At 39.3% G+C, this 22238-nt stretch overlaps 2 protein-coding genes across 2 annotated transcripts in view; one reads left to right on the top strand and one right to left on the bottom strand.

The window, feature by feature from the left end:
• The window catches only part of LOC147905989 (peptidyl-prolyl cis-trans isomerase FKBP42-like), a 40172-nt gene extending 29548 nt beyond the window's left edge, over nt 1-10624 (bottom strand). Inside the window, exons 1-2 of the mRNA XM_087381718.1 lie at nt 10578-10624; nt 10342-10475 (exon numbers count right to left, since the gene is read on the bottom strand). Coding sequence (XP_087237844.1) covers nt 10342-10475; nt 10578-10624 — 181 coding nt within the window. The remainder of the gene's footprint in view (nt 1-10341; nt 10476-10577) is intronic.
• An 11-nt stretch (nt 10625-10635) lies between these two features.
• Nucleotides 10636-11671, top strand: LOC147905988 (microbial Terpene synthase-like protein 13). The gene has a single exon (XM_087381598.1). The coding sequence runs from the start codon at nt 10649-10651 to the stop codon at nt 11669-11671; it is 1023 nt and encodes a 340-aa protein (XP_087237724.1). The 5' UTR covers nt 10636-10648.
• Nucleotides 11672-22238: the final 10567 nt, after the last annotated feature.

Genomic DNA, 22238 nt, shown 5'->3' with positions numbered 1-22238 from the left:
TATTCAAGTCATCCTGAATGGACTATGAGAGGGATACAAGAATCTAGTCTAGAGTATTGCCATCCAATGGCAAATTCTGACATTGGAAGAACTTCAATCAATCATACTTAGTGAAGAACTCAGGACTCAGGCCATTCAAGCACCCAAAGGTCATCCTAATGATGAAGCATTCACAGCTTCAGACAGAAGTAGAGGCAGAGGTAGATCATTCCAGAGAAGTGGTCATCATCAACAAAGTCAGAATCAACATCAGCAGCGTCCTCAGCAATATCAGAATCAGCAAAGAGGAAATCATTCCAATTGAGGAAGATTTTAAGGATGAGGGAATGCATCCACCAACGTGTCAAACATCTAGTGCAACTACTGTCATAAGTTTGGACACTATGAAAGAGATTGCCGCAAAAAGCAGTACGACCAAGGCGGTCAATCCAACAGTAATTGAGGGAATTTTTATGGTAGAGGAAATCATTGTGGTGGACATTCTTGTCACAATCATTTTGCAAATGAACATGGGAATATGTATCTTGCAAACAAAGAAATGCATAATACTGATACAGTGCACCTAGACATGGATTGTAATCCAAAAGATGATTTCAGCTATCAAGTCAACCAAGGAGACCAAGATCCTTGGTACATCGACAGCAATGCATCATCTCACATGACAAATCATTAGGAATGGTTCACAGAGATGAAACCATTAGAAGGACAAAAGAATGTCATCTAGACAATAGATAATACACTGAATCCATTTCAAGGGACAGGCATTATCCCTATGAACAATTTCACTGGTATGAAAGGATTGGTAAAAGATGTACTTTATATTCTGAAACTTAGCAAGAACCTCCTGTCAATAGGTCAAATGACAAAACACAACTATAGAGTCATCTTCGACGGAGATGAATGCACTGTCAGAGACAAATCCAGAAGATATCAGCTATAGTAGGAAAAGGTATCAAGGAAGGACGCTTGTACATAATGCTAGCTATAGTACCAAAAAAGCATGCCATGTTAGCTCAACCGCAATAGATGCCACTATTTGCAAAATGGCACAAGAGATATGATCATGTCAATTTCAAGAGCTTGTTAGATCTCAGGAATCAGAATATGGCAATTGGGATACCAAAGCTAGAGTTTCTTGGAAAAGTTTGCGAAGCATGCTGCTTCAGCAAACAAAAGCGAACCAACTTCAGCATAAGCACCTCTCGAGCATGAGGTATTCTTGATTTGATACACACAGATGTATGGGGTTATGCCCAGACCCGCAGCATCAATGGTTCACTTTACTACTTGACTTTCATCGATGACTACAATAGATATTGTTGGGTCTACTTTCTGAATGAGAAATCTGAAGTGTTTTCCAAATTTCAAGAATTCAAAGCCATGGTAGAAAACCAGACAGGCAGAAAGATCAAAGTCATGAGATCAAACAAAGGAGGTGAATATATGTCTTCAACATTCATGAACCTTTGCAAAAGTCACGGCATTCAAAGACAATTCACTTGTGTAGATACTCCTCAACAGAATGCAAGAACTGAAACAAAGAATGGTACTTTAGCAGACATGCTTAGTGAGAAGCATCTTTCGAATCAGTATTGGGCAGAAGCAATAGCCACTGCAAACTATTTGCTTAGTCGGCTTTCTATCAAACCGATACAAGGTATGACACCTTATGAAGCACTCAGTAGACACAAGCCACACATTGGGCATCTCCACATATTTGGTTGCATAGCATATGCCCACATCCATGATGATCATCGCAGGAAATTTGTTGCAAAGTCACGCAAATGCATCATGGTTGGCTACAGTGAAGAAAGCAAAGCATACAAGTTGTATGGTCCCATCAACCGCAAGGTCATTATCTCTAGAGATGTAATCTTTGATGAGGAATCAGAATGGAAAACCTCAAATACACAGGACATAGAAGCATTGACTTCACAGTCATCTACAGAAATGGTTGATGAAGAAGAGCAAGAATTGCCAAAAACACCCCAAGCAGAGCCATAGCAGCTCAGACGGTCTACTAGGGAAAGCAAACCTCCAACCAAATTGACATATGCGATGGCTCTCATCAACCATGTCTGTCATGGCTACGATTCCACTGGGCTGGCAGTTAAAATTACCAGTCATCGGGCTCACATGCTCAGTAGAGAACTAGAGTGCATGGTAATGAGTGATTAGAGCTTCATGATTTACCTTTGTGGGAATTACTACCCGATGGTGGTGGCTCTCATTAGCCACGTCTGTTGTGGCTTAATTCCATCAGGCTAGTAGTTAATTACCAACCACCAGAGTGGCTTGCTCACCCACCACATGACATCTACTTCATGATTACCAGCCCGTCTGGGGTTGCGCCTAAGATTCCACTATGAGGGCCCTCTCATCCGCCCTTGCTCTTATACTTTGCTCCACACGTTCTGCTACTTTGCTCCACACCCCTCCTCCATCTCTTTTCCACCCCTGCTCTACTTTGCTCCATGCCCCCTCCTCCAACTCTCATCACTCATCTGCTCCCCTGCTCATCTGCTACTCACCCACTCATCTTCCCCATGCCTACTACCACCCCCCCAAGATGCTCTGTGATCCCAATGTTATCTACCTTCTCATATAAGGTGATTGTGTTGCACTCACATGGAGTAGAAATTTTGGCACTAGTGGAGACCCTTCGTTCCCACAGTTGATTCCCCCCACATCTGCCTGTCACCACCTTAGATGACATGCTCACAAAGGGTCTCTTTATGGCTGTGGTGTATGGGTTCCCCCTAGATGTCGACGAAGGCCTTAGTATTTTTAGAGCAGAGTACTCTTGACTTGTTGGGGGGGCCATAATTCTGATATGAATTACAAGGCTTGTGGCAAATGATGCCGAGAATAGCCAAGAGGCTTTACAAGGTTGAAATGATGTGCACAATGCCGTGAAATAGCCGAATAGGCTTTACAATGATGGCATGTGTGTGTGAAATAAAATCAAGTGCTATCTGCCCATTGAGAAGTATTATACACATGGAAGAAAAGCATACATGCTAAAAGCAAGTGTGTAAAATTTAATATTTTCTTATTTTTTAAATTAATTCAATTCTTTGATTGACTACTTTTTAAAATTGAAAGGTTATTAGTATATAATCTACATAATTTTAAATGTTATTAATGTATAATATTAATAATTTATATATTTATTTAAATTTATATAATAATTAATTTATATTTATGTTAGTTTTTAAGTTAATAATGTATAGAATAGCAATATATTCACTAATTCTTCATTGTTTTAAGAATAAGTATTATATAAAGCACATATGCTAGAAGACCTCCCTTTCAAGTTATATTTTTTTAATTAATGTATTTATATAATAATTATATTAATTTATAGATTAATAATATATATTTTTAGCAAAATTATATTTTAACATTAGTTAATAAAAATTTATTATATTATGGAGTAAAAATATTATAAATGGATTTCTTATATTAATAAAGTGTCGTGAGAAGAGTTTTTTGGAAAGAGATTTATGATTAAATTTTGTTTTGAAGTTATTGCGTACGCAATAGGTAGGGAGGTTTGAGTGGTTTTGAGGTTGAGAGAGAAATTTGTAATAAAGTGTCATGAGAAGAGTTTTTTGGAGAGATTTATGATAAAATTTTGTTTTGAAGTTGTTGCGTACGCAATAAGTAGGGAGGTTTGAGTGGTTTTGAGGTTGAGAGAGAAATTTGTAATAGATTGTTTTCTTTTTTGAGGAGTTTTTTGGAGAGATTTATGATTAAATTTTGTTTTGAAGTTGTTGTGTACGCAATAGGTAGGGAGGTTTGAGTGGTTTTGAGGTTGAGAGAGAAATTTGTAATAGATTGTTTTTTTTTGTTGAGGAGTTTTTTGGAGAGATTTATGATTAAATTTTGTTTTGAAGTTGTTACGTACGCAATAGGTAGGGTTTGAGTGGTTTTGAGGTTGAGAGAGAAATTTGTAATAGATTGTTTTTTTTGTTAGAGAGTTTTTTCAAGAGATTTATGATTAAATTTTGTTTTGAAGTTGTTGTGTCCGCAATAGGTAGGGAGGTTTGAGTGGTTTTGAGGTTGAGAGAGAAATTTGTAATAGATTTTTTTTTAAAAAAAATTGTTGCGTGCCCAATAGGCTAGGAGAGAAATTTTTGAAAATAGGTTGTGAGAGTTTGAGGGAAAGAGGAAAATTTGTGGGAAAAAAGATTTAATGCAAAAATCTTGATGCTTTTGAGAACTTTAGAAGGAGTGACTTTGTTCATGGAGAGGCTTTGTACCAAAGCCGATATGGGACTGACATCAAGAAGAGATACATGCTGGCAAAGAATAGATTCTTGGAAAGATGCAGGTTGAGCCCATTGATGGGCAACACTTTTGTGAAGCTTGCAGGATCGCCCTTGATGAGGGAAGAAACGGAAACTTGCCACAAATCGAGTGGATGGAAAAGTTTCAACGGGTCATTTGTCATATATGCATATTTAACGATGACTCGAAGTACATTCTAGAATCAGAAAGGCTGAATTCTGCTCCATTTAGGTTGAAAAAAAGCTCTTCTCTTTCTGAGATCTTGATAAAGGCAAGGGAGTTATGGATGGGCTGTGGAAAGCCACAAACAGTGAAGGGCAGGAGACCTACATCTGAGTACATGGCAAAGAGGACTCGGTTCTATATATGCTTGAAAGGTGTTGTAAGCAATACACAAGGCATACCAAGTTATAAGGTTGAGGCAAAGGATTTGAACACCGCCGTTGCAAGATACAAGGATGTTACTTGCATTGTCTTCCACGAGGACTCAGTGTTTCAGAGCATGGTGGATGTTTGCCAAGCATATGAAACATGGAAGATATCCTTTGAGGCACCAGAGCACACTGCAACTCAGAGGAAAGAAATAAAGAAACCGATGTCTATTGTTTGGTGGAGAGCATTAAGGTTTGTTCCAAATGCAATAACAGAAGAAGTATGCAAGAAGATCCTAAGTGGTGACTGCTTCTTTGGAAAGAAGAGCAAGCATAGCAACTTGGATGAAGTGGTCAACCGAATGATTCAAAGTGAGGCTGCTCTCTCGGCACTATTATTTTTATTGAAATCTGATGATGAGTTAGCTGGCAAGTCAATTGATGTGGATAAGAAGAAAGCACTTAGCCTAGGTCAACTCCTTGATAAGACATGGGCTAGAAAGTGGTTGGCTTCAATGGATGCAGATGCCACACCAACAAAGGATCTAAGAGCTAAAATACCAAAGGTTGTTGAGACAGAATATATGGACATCAAGAAAAAGGCCTTGCAGTCCACTGCCCAAGGTAGAGCAATTGGTGGTTTAGATGATGGTTCTCCATTCAGCTTCTCCTATGATATCCTCCTATCAGAGAATGATACAAAATTTGCACACATCAATGGCATTGATATAGAGCATTTCATAACAATGAGCGGTCATGCTTGGGAGAAGCCATGTGTATTTTTCATAGATGAATTGCAAGACCTTGCAGTGTCACGGATAGTTGAACTTGTGCAGTTTATCGTAGAAGGTCCTATGGCAGATAAGAAAAGATCAATGTTGGTCCTGTTCATGACAGAATCACAAAAGGATGCCTTGTATGCGAGTTTGACATCTGCATTTGGGTATTTACTTTCAAAAGTATACCATGGTATAATCCTACGCAATCATATGACTGTCTTGGAAGGCACTGCCATTCAAGTCTTGCAGCCTTTCTTGATGTGCTTCTTATCCAGGGGTGGTGGCAATCTAATCAAAATTCCCTTAAGGACTCTCGAGCTTCATTACTTTGAGGACAATAAGGTTAAGCTTGATGCAGCAATGGTGGATTACAGAAAGCCGATGGATCCTGATGTGATACTAGAGATGACAAAGAATTTACTGAATGATGGGTGGGAAGTAGCATTGTATCGAATGGGTTTTGCTGCTAAGAAATTGCTATGCCAAGGTAGAAATGTAAATGTCATTGATACCGCCCATCAAATTGAGTTCTTTGACACATATTACAGTTGCACTACCTTCTTTGAAGAGGAAAATATCAAAGAAGAGGGTAGTGAGAAAAATGTCGAAGACGAGGATAGTGAGTCTGAGGGTGATGATGAGATTGAAAGCTCTGCATCCGATGACTTACGCCAAGAAGAAATCCGCACAAAGAATAAGGGTGATCAATTGTCAACTAGAGTCAAGGAGGTTCCACTCATCATACGGGAAGGCTCACGGCAGCAAGAAGTAGTAGTACAGCACGTCACAGGAAAAGGTAAGGCTAAAGAGGTGGAAGCACTTCCCTTGAAATTAAAAGTGAGGAAGGCACCCTTGATCTTGGGTGAAGGACATGCAAGGGGATCAAGCAAGGAAGCCTTAATCAAAGAAGGTATGGACGAGGCAAAGCATGACCAGGAGGAGTTACCAGGAGGCATAGATGGTTCTTTAACCATGATCTTACAGACTCCAGAGCAGCCTACTAGTCAGGAACCTAGTAGCCAGGTCCCTACTCACCAAGAACTTGGTCATGAGACTCTAGAGCAGCCTACTAGTCAGGTGCTTGGAACTGAAGAGCAAACTATTGAGGACCTTGCTACTGAGACTCCAGTCTTAGAGCAGCCTATTAGTCAGGACCCTGGTAGTCAAGGGCCTGGCATTGAAGACATTGGTACTGAGTAACATGATGGCTGACGGCTTTATAATCACAAGTTTTGAACTTCTATGTAAAGCGAATATCTAATAAAAAGTTTACTACTTTTTTGATTTCTTTACTCTCATTATTGTGTATAAAGATTGTTTATGAGGTCCATTTTATACTTAATGGTGTATTTTAAACTTTATGTCAAATGTATTTTTATAGTTAAGGGTGTTTTTTAATACCAAGTGAGGTGTATATGTACACCACTTACACATAAAAGGATTTATCTACACTACCTTTCTAAGGGGTTTATGTACACCACCTTTCAAAAAGAAATGGTCATAAAGGTGTGTGCACACCACTTATACATAAAGGTGTTTATTTACACCACCTTTCTAAGAGAATTGGTCATCTATTATTGGTCATCTATTGATGTTCTTAGGTGATAGTAGCTCAATTCACAAGAAGTTATGAAGATGTTTATGTAGACCACCTCTGTAAGAGATTTTTGTAAAGTTATGAAGATGTTTATGTAGACCACCTTTGTAAGAGATTTGGTTATGCATTGATGTTCTTAGTACTTAATCATCAAATCTTTTGTTTTGAGTTGTCAAATCTAGTTCAAAAAACAACATTACTAGTATAATTTTTGGACTGTTTTTTGGTCCATTTCTCAAATTGGACTTTACACAAGTCCAAAAATTTTGAATAGTGTGTTCCTCTTATCTACCCCCTATTTACGGGACCTTACCTTATAAAATGTACCTTCCTTCCCTTATATAACCCCCCTCCCTTACACTCACATGGTACCATACGATAAACCCTAGTGGACTCCCCGGGCTCTGAGGGATCTATTGATCTGTAAGGAGTCCGTAAGGGACCTTTGCAACATAATTTAAATGTTTCAAAGAAGAAGACACAATATGCAGTGCTTTTTCATTTTTTAAAACTACTCATAGGACAACATTCAACATCTCATCTAATCAATCAAATTTTATATTGTATTTTATCTCTAAGGAGCCTATTCCTTTGACGGCCTAATTCTATAATGTGGCTTTCAATTTTTTGACACATATATAAGATGGTGATCTTATATTATTGACTTTTATATCCAAGGGACCTTCCTTTGACTGCCTAATTTTCACACTATTTTATAAGATGGTGGTCCAAGGGACCTATTCCTTTAACGGCCTAATTTTCACACTATTTTATAATTTGACTTTTTTATAACACAGATAAGGTCATGGTCTCTTATTAAAATTAAAGGGTTACCGACATGATTGTAATTCTTTTAAAACAAAGACACAATATGCCTCATTGATTCATGTTTTAGAAACTATTTAGTTTTCCTCCAATGAACAATTTTTTATAGGTTTTTATCTTTGAGGGACCTATAATTCCTTTGATGGTATGTTCTCACTATTTTAAAGCTTGCATTTAAGGCTTGATTAATATACAAGTTTCGTTCAATGTAGGCTTCATTATACATAAGATTAAGGTGTCCCACTAAACTCAAAGAGTTCATAAGCATGATTGTAATTCTTTTAAAAGGAAGACAAGTTACAATTACTTCACGAGTCATAGTGCACCCTAAAATCCTTTAATAGGTCAAAATAATTAGGTGGGTGCCGACTAAATGAATAGAACTTCAAGATGATCGTAGGCATGAATAGGAGGTATTGTCTTCCTCCAACTTTATGTAGACCCATCACCTAAGGGCCTTAGCACATGGATGGGGCTAGCATGGGTTTAGGATGGGAATATTTTTGTCATCATTACTCCCATCCTACACCAAGTGGTCTAGGATGGATTTAGAATGGGAGTAGCCACTTTTTCTCCCATCCTGGACCATGGCCTCTAGACCCTGGCAGCCAGAATAGGTTCCCCTTTTTTAGGGATTCAAAAACATGGAAGGATGACATGTGTCCTTGTCCCCACAAGGTCCCCACCTCTTAAACACATGAAATGATGCCATGTGTCCTCTTCCTCCTAAACCCATCCCTAGTTCTTTTTTTGTTAGCACATGGTGGGATGGGAATAGGATAGAAATATGCATGGGACCACTTGGGACCACCTTTTCCCATTCCCATCCTATTTCTTCCCATGTGCTAAGCCCCTAAGTAGGAAGCGTGGCTTTATGATAGATTTAGGGGTTTTCGCTTTGTCCGTACTAGATGTGGGGGGGGCCTGGAAAAGATGCTTATAATAACATGTGATTATAAATACGATGTTAATTATGGTGTGGTAGTTAGAGCGTATAAATGTTGTTGGATCAATTCCCAATCGTCTATAATCTTTTGCACTTCCGACGCTCAGCTTTTTCGCCGACCCACAAAATAGGCTAGGGACTCGGCGTTGATGGGATAGGACCTGTCTGAAATATAGGACATGGTACAGAATGGGATTTTGTCTCATTAATGTTCGTGTCTACATTGAGTGGAAATTCAAGTATTGTGGAACACAAAAATTAGGGGGAGCACCTCGCATAAGGGGTCACTTTCTTGGCGACTCAAGAAAGAGCATTCAGCATTATGTGGCCCCAAGAGCTGTTGTAGTAGCTCGCATCTTGACAAAGAAGTTATAATCTTCTAGAAAAATCCAAAGAAGATCAATTTGAAAAAGTTAAGGTGTAAGTGAAGTAGAGTCTATAAGCACACACTACGATGGAAGTACAAGTGTTGTAGGCTCCCATGCCAGAACTCCTTGTGTGGACACTAGGACAACATTCAACATCTCATCTAATCAATCAAATTTTATATTGTATTTTTTCTCTAAGGAGCCTATTCCTTTGATGGCCTAATTTTATAATGTGGCTTTAAATTTTTTGACACATATATAAGATGGTGATCTTATATTATTGATTTTTATATCCAAGGGACCTTCCTTTGACCGCCTAATTTTCACACTATTTTATAAGATGGTGGTCCAAGGGACCTATTCCTTTAACGGCCTAATTTTCACACTATTTTATAATCTGACTTTTTTATAACACAGATAAGGTCATGGTCTCCTATTAAAATTAAAGGATTACCGACATGATTGTAATTCTTTTAAAACAAAGACACAATATGCCTCATTGATTCATGTTTTAGAAACTATTTAGTTTTTCTCCAATGAACAATTTTTTATAGGTTTTTATCTTTGAGGGACCTATAATTCCTTTGATGGTATTTTAAAGCTTGCATTTAAGGCTTGATTAATACACAAGTTTCGTTCAATGTAGGCTTCATTGTACATAAGATTAAGGTGTCCCACTAAACTCAAAGAGTTCATAAGCATGATTGTAATTCTTTTAAAAGGAAGACAACTTACAATTACTTCACGAGTCATAGTGAACCCTAAAATCCTTTAATAGGTCAAAATAATTAGGTGGGTGCCCCACTAAATGAATAGAACTTTAAGATGATCATAGGCATGAATAGGAGGTATTGTCTTCCTCCAACTTTATGTATACCCATCACCTAAGTAGGAAGCGTGGCTTTATGATAGATTTAGAGGTTTCCGCTTTGTCCGTAGCGGATGTGGGGGTCTTTTCCAGTGGCGGGAACACCGGGAAAGATACTTATAATAACATGTGATTATAAATACGATGTTAATTATGTTGTGGTAGTGAGAGCGTATAAATGTTGTTGGATCAATTCCCAATCGTCTATAATCTTTTGCACTTCCGACGCTCAGCTTTTTCGCCAACCCACAAGATAGGCTAGGCCCTAGGGACCAGACAAACCCCAAAGCTCACGTGCGATCAGCACGACCTGTCTGAAATACAGGACACGATGATAAACGTGTGCGTTGATCTTACTCCGTCGGGCTCTATTTATTACCGTGACACAAACCCGATACGGCGTTGATGGGATAGGACCTGTCTCAGGTCTGAAATATAGGACACGATGATGTCTCAGGTCTGATAAACGTGTGCGTTGATCTTACTCCGTCGGGCTCTATTTATTACCGATCTTCTTCTTCTCGACTTACCCGCATACCGACTCCCGCTCTATCCCCTTCGATCTGTCTGTCGTCATTCTATCTTCATTCTATCTTCCTCCATGGAGAACTTGCCTTCCAATGTCCAAAATATAACTATTCCCCATCCCCAATGCTCCTTTCCCTGGAACAATCACCCCGATTGTCTTCAACTCAAATCCATTTGTGATTCCTGGGTCGTATCCCGCTTCAAGGACCTTGCGAAATCCGGCTTTACCGACAAACTCCTTGTTGAGTCCAGGTTTCATCTCTTTGCGTGCCTGGCCTGTGCCAATGGTATTAGCAAACGGATGGTACCCATAGTCAAGCACGTCGCCTGGATGTTCTTGTTGGATAACTTCCTTGACGATCCCAAGGAAATGGGAGCCAACTCGGCTGCGGCTGATGAGATTTTTCAATCAATTATAGGTGTCTTAGAAGGCAAAGTCACCAGTAACTCATCCTCTTCTCACGTGGCGCGCGTGATAACCGAAACTGCCGCTGATTGGTGGAACGAGATCTGCGAAGAGATGCCGAAGACGCAGCAGGGTCGCTTTATCGGATTCTTTAAGGCGTTCCTCGACGCGAATAGGAGCCAGGTTATCTATCGACAAACACAGACTGTTCCTGATCTAAACACTTTCATTGAAATACGTCGATGCACTTATGGGTGGTATCCGGCCTCCATACTGATGGAGTACACGCTGGGCGTAGAGCTTGATGAAGAAACATACACGAATCCACTCATTTGCAAACTGCAGGACGCCACAACCGACAATCTCTGCTGGGTGAACGATCTGGTGTCGTTCAAAAAGGAGTATCTTGAAGGCGATTATTTCAATCTTATTACAGTGATGTATTTGGACTATTCAAAATCCAAATCCACATGCAGTCCTGTCGACTTGTCGGGGATTGTTTCGGAAGTGTGCGAGCTAATCAAAGTCAAAGACGAGGAGTGTGTGAGGCTGGTGAACGAGATAAGGAAGACAAGCCTGATGGATAAAACTGGCCTGCAAGGCTATCTCGAAGGTGTGGGCAATTGGCTGGCCGGAACACTTTACTGGTACTCTTTGAGTGCTCGATATGCAGATCTATCTACACACTGATGCAAAAGAATAGTTAGCCTCTTAAATATCGTTTGTAATCAAGGCATCAATCACTTCTCACGACTACATATGTAAGGTCATGTCTACACATCGATCTAAAATCTTGATTTGAAAGTTTGCCTCTCAAATATTTTTTATTTAAAGGCATCAATCAGTTCATGCTTACATAGTTATCACATGTAAGGTCATGTACTATATCTATCATAAGGTCACAATGTATGCCTCTTGGGACTTGTTATCTTCCAAAACCTCCTTTATCTGTGGTACAATATATATGGAAAGTAAAGCCACTAAATTAAAATGTTCCCTTAGTGTTTTGAATCAACAAGTTTTGACCTTATAGATAGTTCTATTGGTGGCACATAAGCCAATTAAAGTTTTTCCATAATAAAACCTTGCTCTTACTTTGCTTTCTTATGAAAGAAAAAGTTCTTTAATAAGAGCCCATTCCTACCTTATTGCATGAAAAGCATGGCATTCGGATTTTAGATAATATGATACATAATATAATAAATGCGGAGTTCCTTTAAGTGTTACTTCTATCTTTAAAAGCTGTGGCTTTTTCCTCAAAAGAACAATTCATAGCTTCAACCTTTGAAAGCCAAGACATCATTTTTTACAATGCACCTTTCCAGAATATAGAATAGAATAGCTAAAATGTCCCTTAAAAGCTTTGTTTCTACATGGTGAACAACATGCCACTATAGACAAGCTAAAGAAGTAAACAACACAACAACATGAGACACAGAGACAAGCACACATAGGTAGTGTGATGATAGAGCTTCACATAGATGTTGTACATAAAGCAAGCTGCCATAGGCATAAAGCAAAACTCAAGATAAGATAACAATTGGCATATAGCCACATTGTTGCTACATGTACCTCAATAGTACTCTGTTGCACAATGCCACACCATCACTAACACAGGCAATCCTACCACATAAGCAAGAGTGCCACTTAGGCACACTTACCTTTATAACATATGTACACGCTTGTTGGTACATGGATAATTATGCAATGTCATCTAATATTTGAATCTTAATCCATAATATAAATTCAAGATAGTCACAAATCATATGAGGAGAAAAAAACCTATCGATTGTAGCTCCTAGTTTCTATATGCCTTTTGAGATTGTATCTAAGAGATATCCAAGTAAGATGTGGGGATGTATGAAGCCAATGCATGATTAGGTCATGTAGCCATTTTTTGTGAAGTATATTATTGCATATGGGTAACTTGCCTGACCCATAACTTATGTAGTGCCTAACATAATTTGAAAAACTTAGTCTCCAAGCAATAACACACATTCCAAACTCGAATGTGAGATTAAAAAAAAAGAAATTAACTTTTTGAATGAGATTGTTTAATCATTTCAAGAGTTATGTTGCATGTGAAGCCCCGCGGGGGCGGGGGGGGGGGGGGGGGGGGCACTAAGAAATATGTAATATAGCATGTGTGATCAACAAAAGGGGTTTTATGTAAGTATATATTTATCTTCTACTGAATATCTACTATGTTCAATCATTCAAATGTTTTGTTATTCATATCTAACTCCTTGAATTTGGATCCACATAAATCTATGATTGGTAGGCTTCCAGATGACGACGAGTACATAAGGTCAAGAAGGATATAGAATCAATTGGCAAAAGGTGGCAAAGCATCATGTGAGTATACCCTAATCCACATCGTTGTCTTACAATCGATGCTCTTATCTTATTTCCTAACTTGTTTCGTTCTTAGGAAGGAAACTTTGACCCATATAGAGACCTAGACTTGGAGACTAGATCTTAAGACGAAGTAGAGAGACTCATAGAAGAGGAGGTGGATCAGGCCTACACAGAGAGGCTATAGACGAGGAGGACAAGGAGGACAAGGAGGGTGAGGAGGATGAGGAGAGTTGGAGGAGGAGGAGGAGCAGTAGGATAGGACATTTTGTCATTTTGTATCTTGGCACTTTTGCCATTTTATAGGGCATTATTTTAGTAGATTTGCCATTTTCCACTTCGGCACTTTTGCAATTTTGTAGCGCATTAATGTGGCAGATTTGCCATTTTCAACCTCAGCACTTTTGCCATTTTGCATACCCTTTTTGTAACATTGTAATGTAATTTTGTAGACCTCTTTTGTAACATTTATAATGAAAAATATTTTTGTGGGGCAGGATGTGACTGAAACAAGCCCCATCCTACCCCATAAATTTTTTTTAATTCTGTTAGAATGTTGGCATATACTGACACTCTAGTGTCAATAGATACCAATGTTCATACCGATGCCCATACTGACACTGGAAACATTCACTTACTGATGCCCATACCGATGACTATATCAACACTTTCTTTGCGATGTAGACACCGACAGACATTCCAACACTTTTCACTGGTTAAGTTTCTTTTCTTTGTATTTAGCATCAGTATCGGCGTCAAAAAGTGGCCCGTGTCTTGTAGTGACCTCAATTTCAACCTTTCCCAGCAGTTGAATTTGTGATTGGCAAAGCTGATCGAGATCATCTTGGCTTTGTGTTATTGTTATATGTTTATAGTTTTAGATTCACAAATGCGTAGTAATAGAGTAGGATATTACCTGATGTAGTTTATGAAGCATCATATTTATGTGACAATAGAGGGTTTTCAATCTTACATGCTGCATCAAGGATAGTTGGTTGAATTTGTACATTTGTCATTGCCATATGTCTGTTGTAATTGCTTATAGATCATTGGATCTTCTTTTGAATGCAAGTAATGAATTGTGTTTTCTAGATCAATCATAGCACTGTCTAGCTTTTCATCATGGAGCCCAACATCTCGCCTAAATTGATGAGAGCGATACAATCATAGCATTGTCTAGCTATTCATCATGGCAGCTAACATCTTGCTGGAATTGAGGAGAGATAAAAATGCGAGTTTGTCATGTCACAACTTGGTTTCACGTAGCTTGTAGAGTAGTGCCCAAGCATGACGTGCATGAAGTAATTAAACTAGAATGCTTGGTGATGTGTTGTGCCAACTAGCATTGTTGAGATCCCATCAAGATTTTGAGTTGTCATTGGATGGAGAGGCAAAGCTCGTTCTTGTGCAACTAAGTGGTCCAAAATGCAGGCTTCCATTGCCTAAAAAACATGAGAGAGAAATGAGTAGTTGGCACACACCTTGTGGCCTCCATGAATGAGGCAAAAGAAGAGATTAATGTAGGTGTTGCCCAAGCTAGGACATCAATGCAAATGTGCACTCAATATGTTTCCAAGTGCAAATATGATGTGAACTTTCTACGTCGTGCAATAATGGTCCTTAAGAAATTGGGATCGAGAGTGGAAGGAAGGGTGCACTGAGTATCAATTGTTGGTGTTTCAAGTCTAAAATCAATAGGCTCTTCATATGAAGGAAAAAGAAGTAAACACGATACTATTGATGCATATGCCATGTTGAAGATGGAGCTAGCCATGTCAATGGCGCACGAGTGGCGCACAGAGGCATGTGTCATGCCATAGGACGTTCTGATGATGAGGAGTTATGGATTATCAGTCCATTCTTTAATGGTGGCTCAATCCATAACATGTTTATGTGTTTTCTTGCAACTTTGGAAAGCTATAGGCAGCAAAGCAAACATTGGTAGCTAAGAGAGGCCTCTCCTCATGTTTGGGAATACCTAGTGATAAAAAAGCAGGTGCGATTGTTTGTAGATAAATCCTTGCCTATCGCTATTGGTTGCGATCAGTGCACTGAAGGTAGTGCATGCTAGAAGGTATATACATGTATAGATTTGAATGCATGTAACTATATGCTCGACTCTACTGCCGATGAGAAATCAATGCAAGGTGTCCCACTAAACTCAAAGAGTTCATAAGCATGATTGTAATTCTTTTAAAAGGAAGACAACTTACAATTACTTCACGAGTCATAGTGCACCCTAAAATCCTTTAATGGGTACTATGACCCTAAAATCCTTTAATAGGTCAAAATAATTAGGTGGGTGCTGACTAAATGATTAGAACTTTAAGATGATCATATGCATGAATAGGAGGTATTGTCTTTCTCCAACTTTATGTATACCCATCACCTAAGTGGCCCCTAAGCTCTTTTCCAGTGGTAGCAACACCGGAAAAGATGCTTATAATAACATGTGATTATAAATACAATGTTAATTATGTTGTGGTAGTGAGAGCGTATAAATGTTGTTGGATTAATTCCCAATCGTCTATAATCTTTGGCACTTCCGACGCTCAGCTTTTTCGCCGACCCACAAGATAGGCTAGGGACCAGACAAACCCAATACGGCGTTGACGGGATACGACCTGTCTGAAATACAGGACACGATGAGAAACGTGTGAGACCATTCTTGTACTTCAGGACAAATGGGAGTATGTCGATGGTCTACACCTAGACCATTGGCTGATCCAGCCACAAGTAGCTCTACTCCATCTATTGTCATAGCACCAGCAGCGGGATCTACAATTGGATCTATAGCTACACAAATAGTTTCCGTACCAGTAGCAGATCCTACCATCGTGCAGAATGGGATAAGAAAGACAAGTACGCCTATCACCTGATCAACCAGAAGTGCAAGATGTCATGCTAGGATGGCTCAACACAGTCAAGACATTGAAAGAAGCATGGGATATGTTCGCAGCTCTCTACGAGTCCAAGAACACATTCAGGATTCTCACACTAAGAGACCAAATCAACCAGAGTTTTTGCAACAACAAAACCGGTCATGCTTATGTACTCTGCATAAAAGAATACAACAATCAACTTGCAGTAGCAAGAGAGACAATGAACCCCGCAAAAATGGTTCAAGTCATTCTGAATGGACTAGGAGAGGGATATGAGAATCTGGTCTAGAGTATTGCCATACAACGGCAAATTCTGACACTGGAAGAACTTCAGTCAGTCCTACTTGGTGAAGAACTCAGGATGCAGTCAATTCAAGCATGTAAAGGTCATTCTAATGATCAGGCATTCACAGCTTCAGACACAAAGGTAGAGGTAGAGGTAGATCATATCAAAAAAGTGGTCATTATCATGTACAAAATCAAAGTCAGCATCAGCATTAGCATTAGCAACATCAGAATCAGCAAAGAGGAAATCATTCCAACCAAGGAAGATTTCAAGAATGAGGGAATGCATCCACCAATGTGTCAAACATTCAGTGCAACTACTGTCACAAGTTTGGACACTATGAAAGAGATTGCCACAAGAAGCACTACGACCAAGGTGGTCAGTCCAATAGTAATCGAGGGAATTCTCGAGGCAGAGGAAATCATCGTGGTGGACATTCTAGTCATAGTCATTTTGCAAATCAACATGGAAATATGTTTCTTGCAAGCAAGGAAATGCATCAGACTAATATAATGTACCCAGACACTAATTTCAATCCCAAAAAGGATTTCAGCTATCAAGTCGACCAAGTGGAACATGATCCTTGGTATATCGACAACAGTGCATCATCTCACATGACAAATTATCAGGAATGGTTCATAGAAATGAAGCCATTAGAAGGAAAGAAAAATGTCATCTACACAGTAGACAATACACCGAATCTAGTTCAAGCGATAGGCATTATCCCTATGAACAATTTCACTAGTATAAAAGGATTAGTGAAAGATGTGCTCTATGTTCCGAAGCTCAGCAAGAACCTTTTGTCAGTAGGTCAAAGGATTAGTGAAAGATGTGCTCTATGTTCCGAAGCTCAGCAAGAACCTTTTGTCAGTAGGTCAAATGACAAAACACAATTACAAAGTCATCTTCAATAGTGATGAATGCACTATGAGAGACAAATCCAAAAGATGTCAGCCGAGTGTCAGCCAGTAGCAAAAGTTGTCAAGGAAGGACGCCTATATAGAATGCTAGCTACAGTACTAGATAAGCATGCCATGTCAGCTCAACCGCAACAGATGCCACTATCTGTAAAATGGCACAAGAGATGTGGTCATGTCAACTTCAAGTACTTGTTAGATCTTAGGAATCAGAATATGGCAATTGGGATTCCGAAGCTACAGTTTCTTGGAAAGGTTTGCGAAGCATGCTGCTTCGGCAAACAAAAGCGAACCAACTTTGGCAAAAGTACCTCTCGTGCACGAGGTATTCTTGATTTGATACATACAAACGTATGGGGTTATGCCTAGACCCGCAGCATCAATGGTTCACTTTACTAGACTTTCATCGATGACTACAGTAGATATTGTTGGGTCTACTTTCTGAAAGAGAAATCTGAAGCGTTTTCCAGATTTCAAGAATTCAAAGCCATGGTAGAAAACTAGACAAGCAGAAAGATCAAGGTCATGAGATTAGATAGAGGAGATGAATACATGTCTTCAGCATTCATGAACTTTTGCAAAAATCATGGCATTTGAAGACAATTCACATGTGCAGATACTCCTCAATAGAATGCAAGAGCTAAAAGGAAGAATGGGACTTTAGCAGACACAGTGCTAGAGAAATCTTAGTGAAAAGCATCTTCCAAATTAGAATTGGGCAGAAGCAATAGCCACTGCAAACTATTTGCTTAATCGGCTTCCTACCACAAACTGATACAAGGTATGACTCCTTATGAAGCATTCACTGGATACAAGCCACACATTGGGCATCTCTGCATATTTGGTTGCATAGCATATGCCCACATACATGATGATCATCGCAGGAAATTGGATGCGAAGTCATGCAAATGCATCATGGTTGGGTACAATGAAGAAAGCAAAGCATACAAATTGTATGATCCCATCAACTGCAAGGTCATTATCTCCAGAGATGTAATCTTTGATGAGGAATTAGAATGGAAAACCTCAGCTACACAGGAGATAAAAGCACCAACTTCACAGTCATCTACAGAACAGGTTGATGAAGAAGAGCAAGAATTGCCAATAACACCCTAAGTAAAGCCACAATAGCTCAGACGATCTAGTAGGGAAAGCAGACCTCTAGCCAGATTGACATATGTTCAAAAAGGTAAAGTAATTCAAGTTAAAACCACCAACTATGCTTATGACTACCATCATGGCTACAGAAGAGCTAGTGTACTTTGAAGATGCAGTAGACAAGCTAGAATGGCAAACTGCTATGAATGAAGAAACGGATCCTTTGTATAACAATAATACTTGGGAATTATGCGACCTTCCACTAGGAAAGAAGGCCATAGCAAACAAATGGGTATACAAAGTGAAGTACAATCCAAATGGAAATATTCAAAGATACAAAGCTAGATTAGTTGCAAAAGGATTTGCACAACAATATGGCTAGGACTATGATGAGACTTATGCTCCAGTAGCAAACATGGATTCCATACGGTTCTTGATATCCCTAGCGACACTCAACAGATGGAATGTGTAATTGCTTATAGATCATTGGATCTTCTTTTAAATGCAAGTAACGAATTGTGTTTTCTAGATCAATCATAGCACTGTCTAGCTTTTCATCATGGAACCCAACATCTCGCCTAAATTGATGAGAGAAATACAATCATAGCATTGTCTAGCTGTTCATCATGGCAGCTAACATCTTGCTGGAATTGAGGAGAGATAAAAATGCGAGTTTGTCATGTCACAACTTGGTTTCATGTAGCTTGTAGAGTAGTGCCCAAGCATGATGTGCATGAAGTAATTAAACTAGAATGCTTGGTGATGTGTTGTGCCAGCTAGAATTGTTGAGATCCCATCAAGATTTTGAGTTGTCATTGGATGGAGAGGAAAAGCTTGTTCTTGTGCAACTAAGTGGTCCAAAATGCAGGCTTCCATTGCCTAAAAAACATGAGAGAGAAAGGATTAGTTGGCACACACCTTGTGGCCTCCACGAATGAGGCAAAAGAAGAGATTAATGTAGGAGTTGCCCAAGGTAGGACATCAATGCAAATGTGCACTCAATATGTTTCCAAGTGCAAATATGATGTGAACTTTCTACGTCGTGCAATAATGGTCCTTAAGAAATTGGGATCGAGAGTGGAAGGAAGGGTGCATTGAGTATCAATTGTTGGTGTTTCAAGTCTAAAATCAACAGCTTCATATGAAGGAAAAAGAAGTAAACATGATATTGTTGATGCATATGCCATGTTGAAGATGGAGCTAGCCATGTCAATGACGTACAGAGGCGTGTGTCATGCCATAGGACGTTCTGATGATGAGGAGTTATGGATTATCAGTCCATTCTTTAATGGTGGCTCAATCCATAACATGTTTATGCATTTTCTTGCAACTTTGGAAAGCTATAGGTAGCAAAGCAAACATTGGTACCTAAGAGAGGACTCTCGTCATGTTTGGGAAAACCTAGTGATAAAAAAGCGGGCGCGATTGTTTGTAGATCAATCCTTGCCTATCGCTACTGGTTGCAATCAGTGCACTGAAGGTAGCGCATGCTAGAAGGTATATACATGTATAGATTTGAATGCATGTAACTATATGCTCGACTTCACTGCCGATGAGAAATAAATGCATGTGGGGATAATTGATTAGGGAACACAACAACACAAAGCAACTATAGACGTGCTTGGTAGATGCACAAAATAGCGGGCGCATCTATAGGCATTGCTTTAGTAGAGGAATTACGGGCGCGTTTAAAAGCGTGTCTAACAACTCGTCTATTTGTGCGTGTATTAACACGTCTATTTGCACGTCTAAACTGAGAAAATATGGGCCCGTCTAACATCGTGTTTATCAGCGCGTCTATTTGTGCGTGTATTAGCGCGTTTATTTGCACGTTTACACTGAGAATCAGACGCGCATTTAGACGCATAGATAGATGCAAACCAGAGAATACAAAAAGTGAGATTTTGGTGTACATCATTGCTTTCCAAACATTGCCCATGATTACCAAAGCACATAATTTTAACAAAAACATCAATGCTTTTTTGCAAGCCCACATCTACAAGAATTAAGTGAGGTGAGGAGAATGAAACAATATGTAAAATAGTTTTGCCAATATCAATGATGGGGCTACGGTTCAATCTCATCCTCAATGAGATCTTGCCAAACTATCTACTTCAAAATCCAAACAAGTGTTTAGATCTACAAATACATTCAACCCACTACTACTTGTGCTACTCATGTGCTCATCGAAATCAGCATCACCAATGGTAGGCTCATCCTCACGGGTAATGGCCTCAATATTTGTATCTCCTATCTCATGATCATCCTCCTCTCTCGTATCACGGTCATCATCACATCCATGGCCATGATCATCCTCCATACGCTCCATATTAGTAAATGTACTATACATCACTTTGGAACGTGGCATAATAGGTATGACATGCCACCATCTATTATTATCCACCATTGGTTGATAGACAACCTAATTCAAACACAAATACAATCATATTATTTTTCTTGCATCAAATATTTAAAAGCGAGTATTTTTATATGTGTGCACAGTACCTGTTCACATTGTTGCGGTAGTACTAGTGTGTCCTTCCTACTTTGCCAAAACTTTGTGGAGTCAATAGTTACAAAGCCACTTGCATGGCGTTTGATTGTTGCATTAGGGCCTCTTTCCACCATGTCCTTAAACCACTTTACATCCAAAACATACACAAAGAAGCGTCGAAAGTCAAGCATAATAATATCTTGGATTATGCCACAATAATCATCCATGGCTCCATTGGCTCCCTCGAAGCTAGCAATGACGCCACAATCTTGTGTGTTTCTCTTATCATCAATCCGTTGTGTTCGAAAATGCTTGCCCTCACACCATATAGCATTGAACATAGTGCACTACACCAAGAAAAAATCAATTAAATAAGCAATCTAAATTATTGAAAGCTCCTAACTTATGCATAACATTCTATATACCAACCTTGCTCATGCATCCCCTAGCATACTCCCATTCTTCCATTGTGATATGCATCCCCTCGTCTTTCTCTGCTTTCTCCATTTCATCAAGTAGCCAATCCACATGAATATCCTTTGGAAGTGCTCTTAGATACTGAGGGTATGGCACACGAGATCCGTGGTGTGTATGAAAGAGGGCCCTTTCTTCTTGTCTTCTTGCCTTTGCATCCTCGTATCTTGTCACCCATCTTTTCATCACATCACTATTAAGCACGCAAAAGAGATTGATACTATTATGCAACTCCGTGTCTATTACTTTGTTGCGTCCTTTCCCTTGAGGCACAATAGAGGTCATCCTTAGGTCTTCATCATCTCTCCATAGTCGTGGGAGAGAGCTATCCACATCAACAAGAAACTCAGAAATATATACAAGTGACTCTTGTACCAACCAACCCTCGGCCATGCTACCTTCGGGTCTTGCATTTTGTCTCACGAAGCCCTTCAAGGTCTTCATGAAGCGCTCGAGGAAGAACAACCATCGTGCATGTATAGTACCGCATATAGCAATCTCATCCACCAAATGCACTATAAGATGTAGTTGGCTTGTGAGAATAGAACGTGGAAATGTCTCCTCCACTAAACAAACCACCTCCACTGACATAACTCGAGCATTCTCAAGCATGGTGGGATCTATTTCCTTTGAGCTCACATACCTAGAAATGAAAAAGTACAGCATATTAGCAATATGCATTCAAACTTGCATGGAGCATTGATACGCATCATATTTTGTATCATGTAAAGTACCTCACAAGCTCGTCCAT

Source organism: Dipteris shenzhenensis, chromosome 1, assembly GCF_047967505.1.
Source record: "Dipteris shenzhenensis isolate YYH24624 ecotype China chromosome 1, Dip_SZ_1.0, whole genome shotgun sequence".
NCBI lineage: Eukaryota > Viridiplantae > Streptophyta > Polypodiopsida > Gleicheniales > Dipteridaceae > Dipteris > Dipteris shenzhenensis.
The sequence above is the reverse complement of the archived record's forward strand: the minus strand, read 5'-3'. Positions and strand labels throughout refer to the sequence as shown.

What these genes read in the sequence shown, in the direction of transcription:
- LOC147905988 (XM_087381598.1), top strand. Translation starts at nt 10,649, where the DNA reads ATGGAGAACTTGCCTTCCAATGTCCAAAATATAACTATTCCCCATCCC.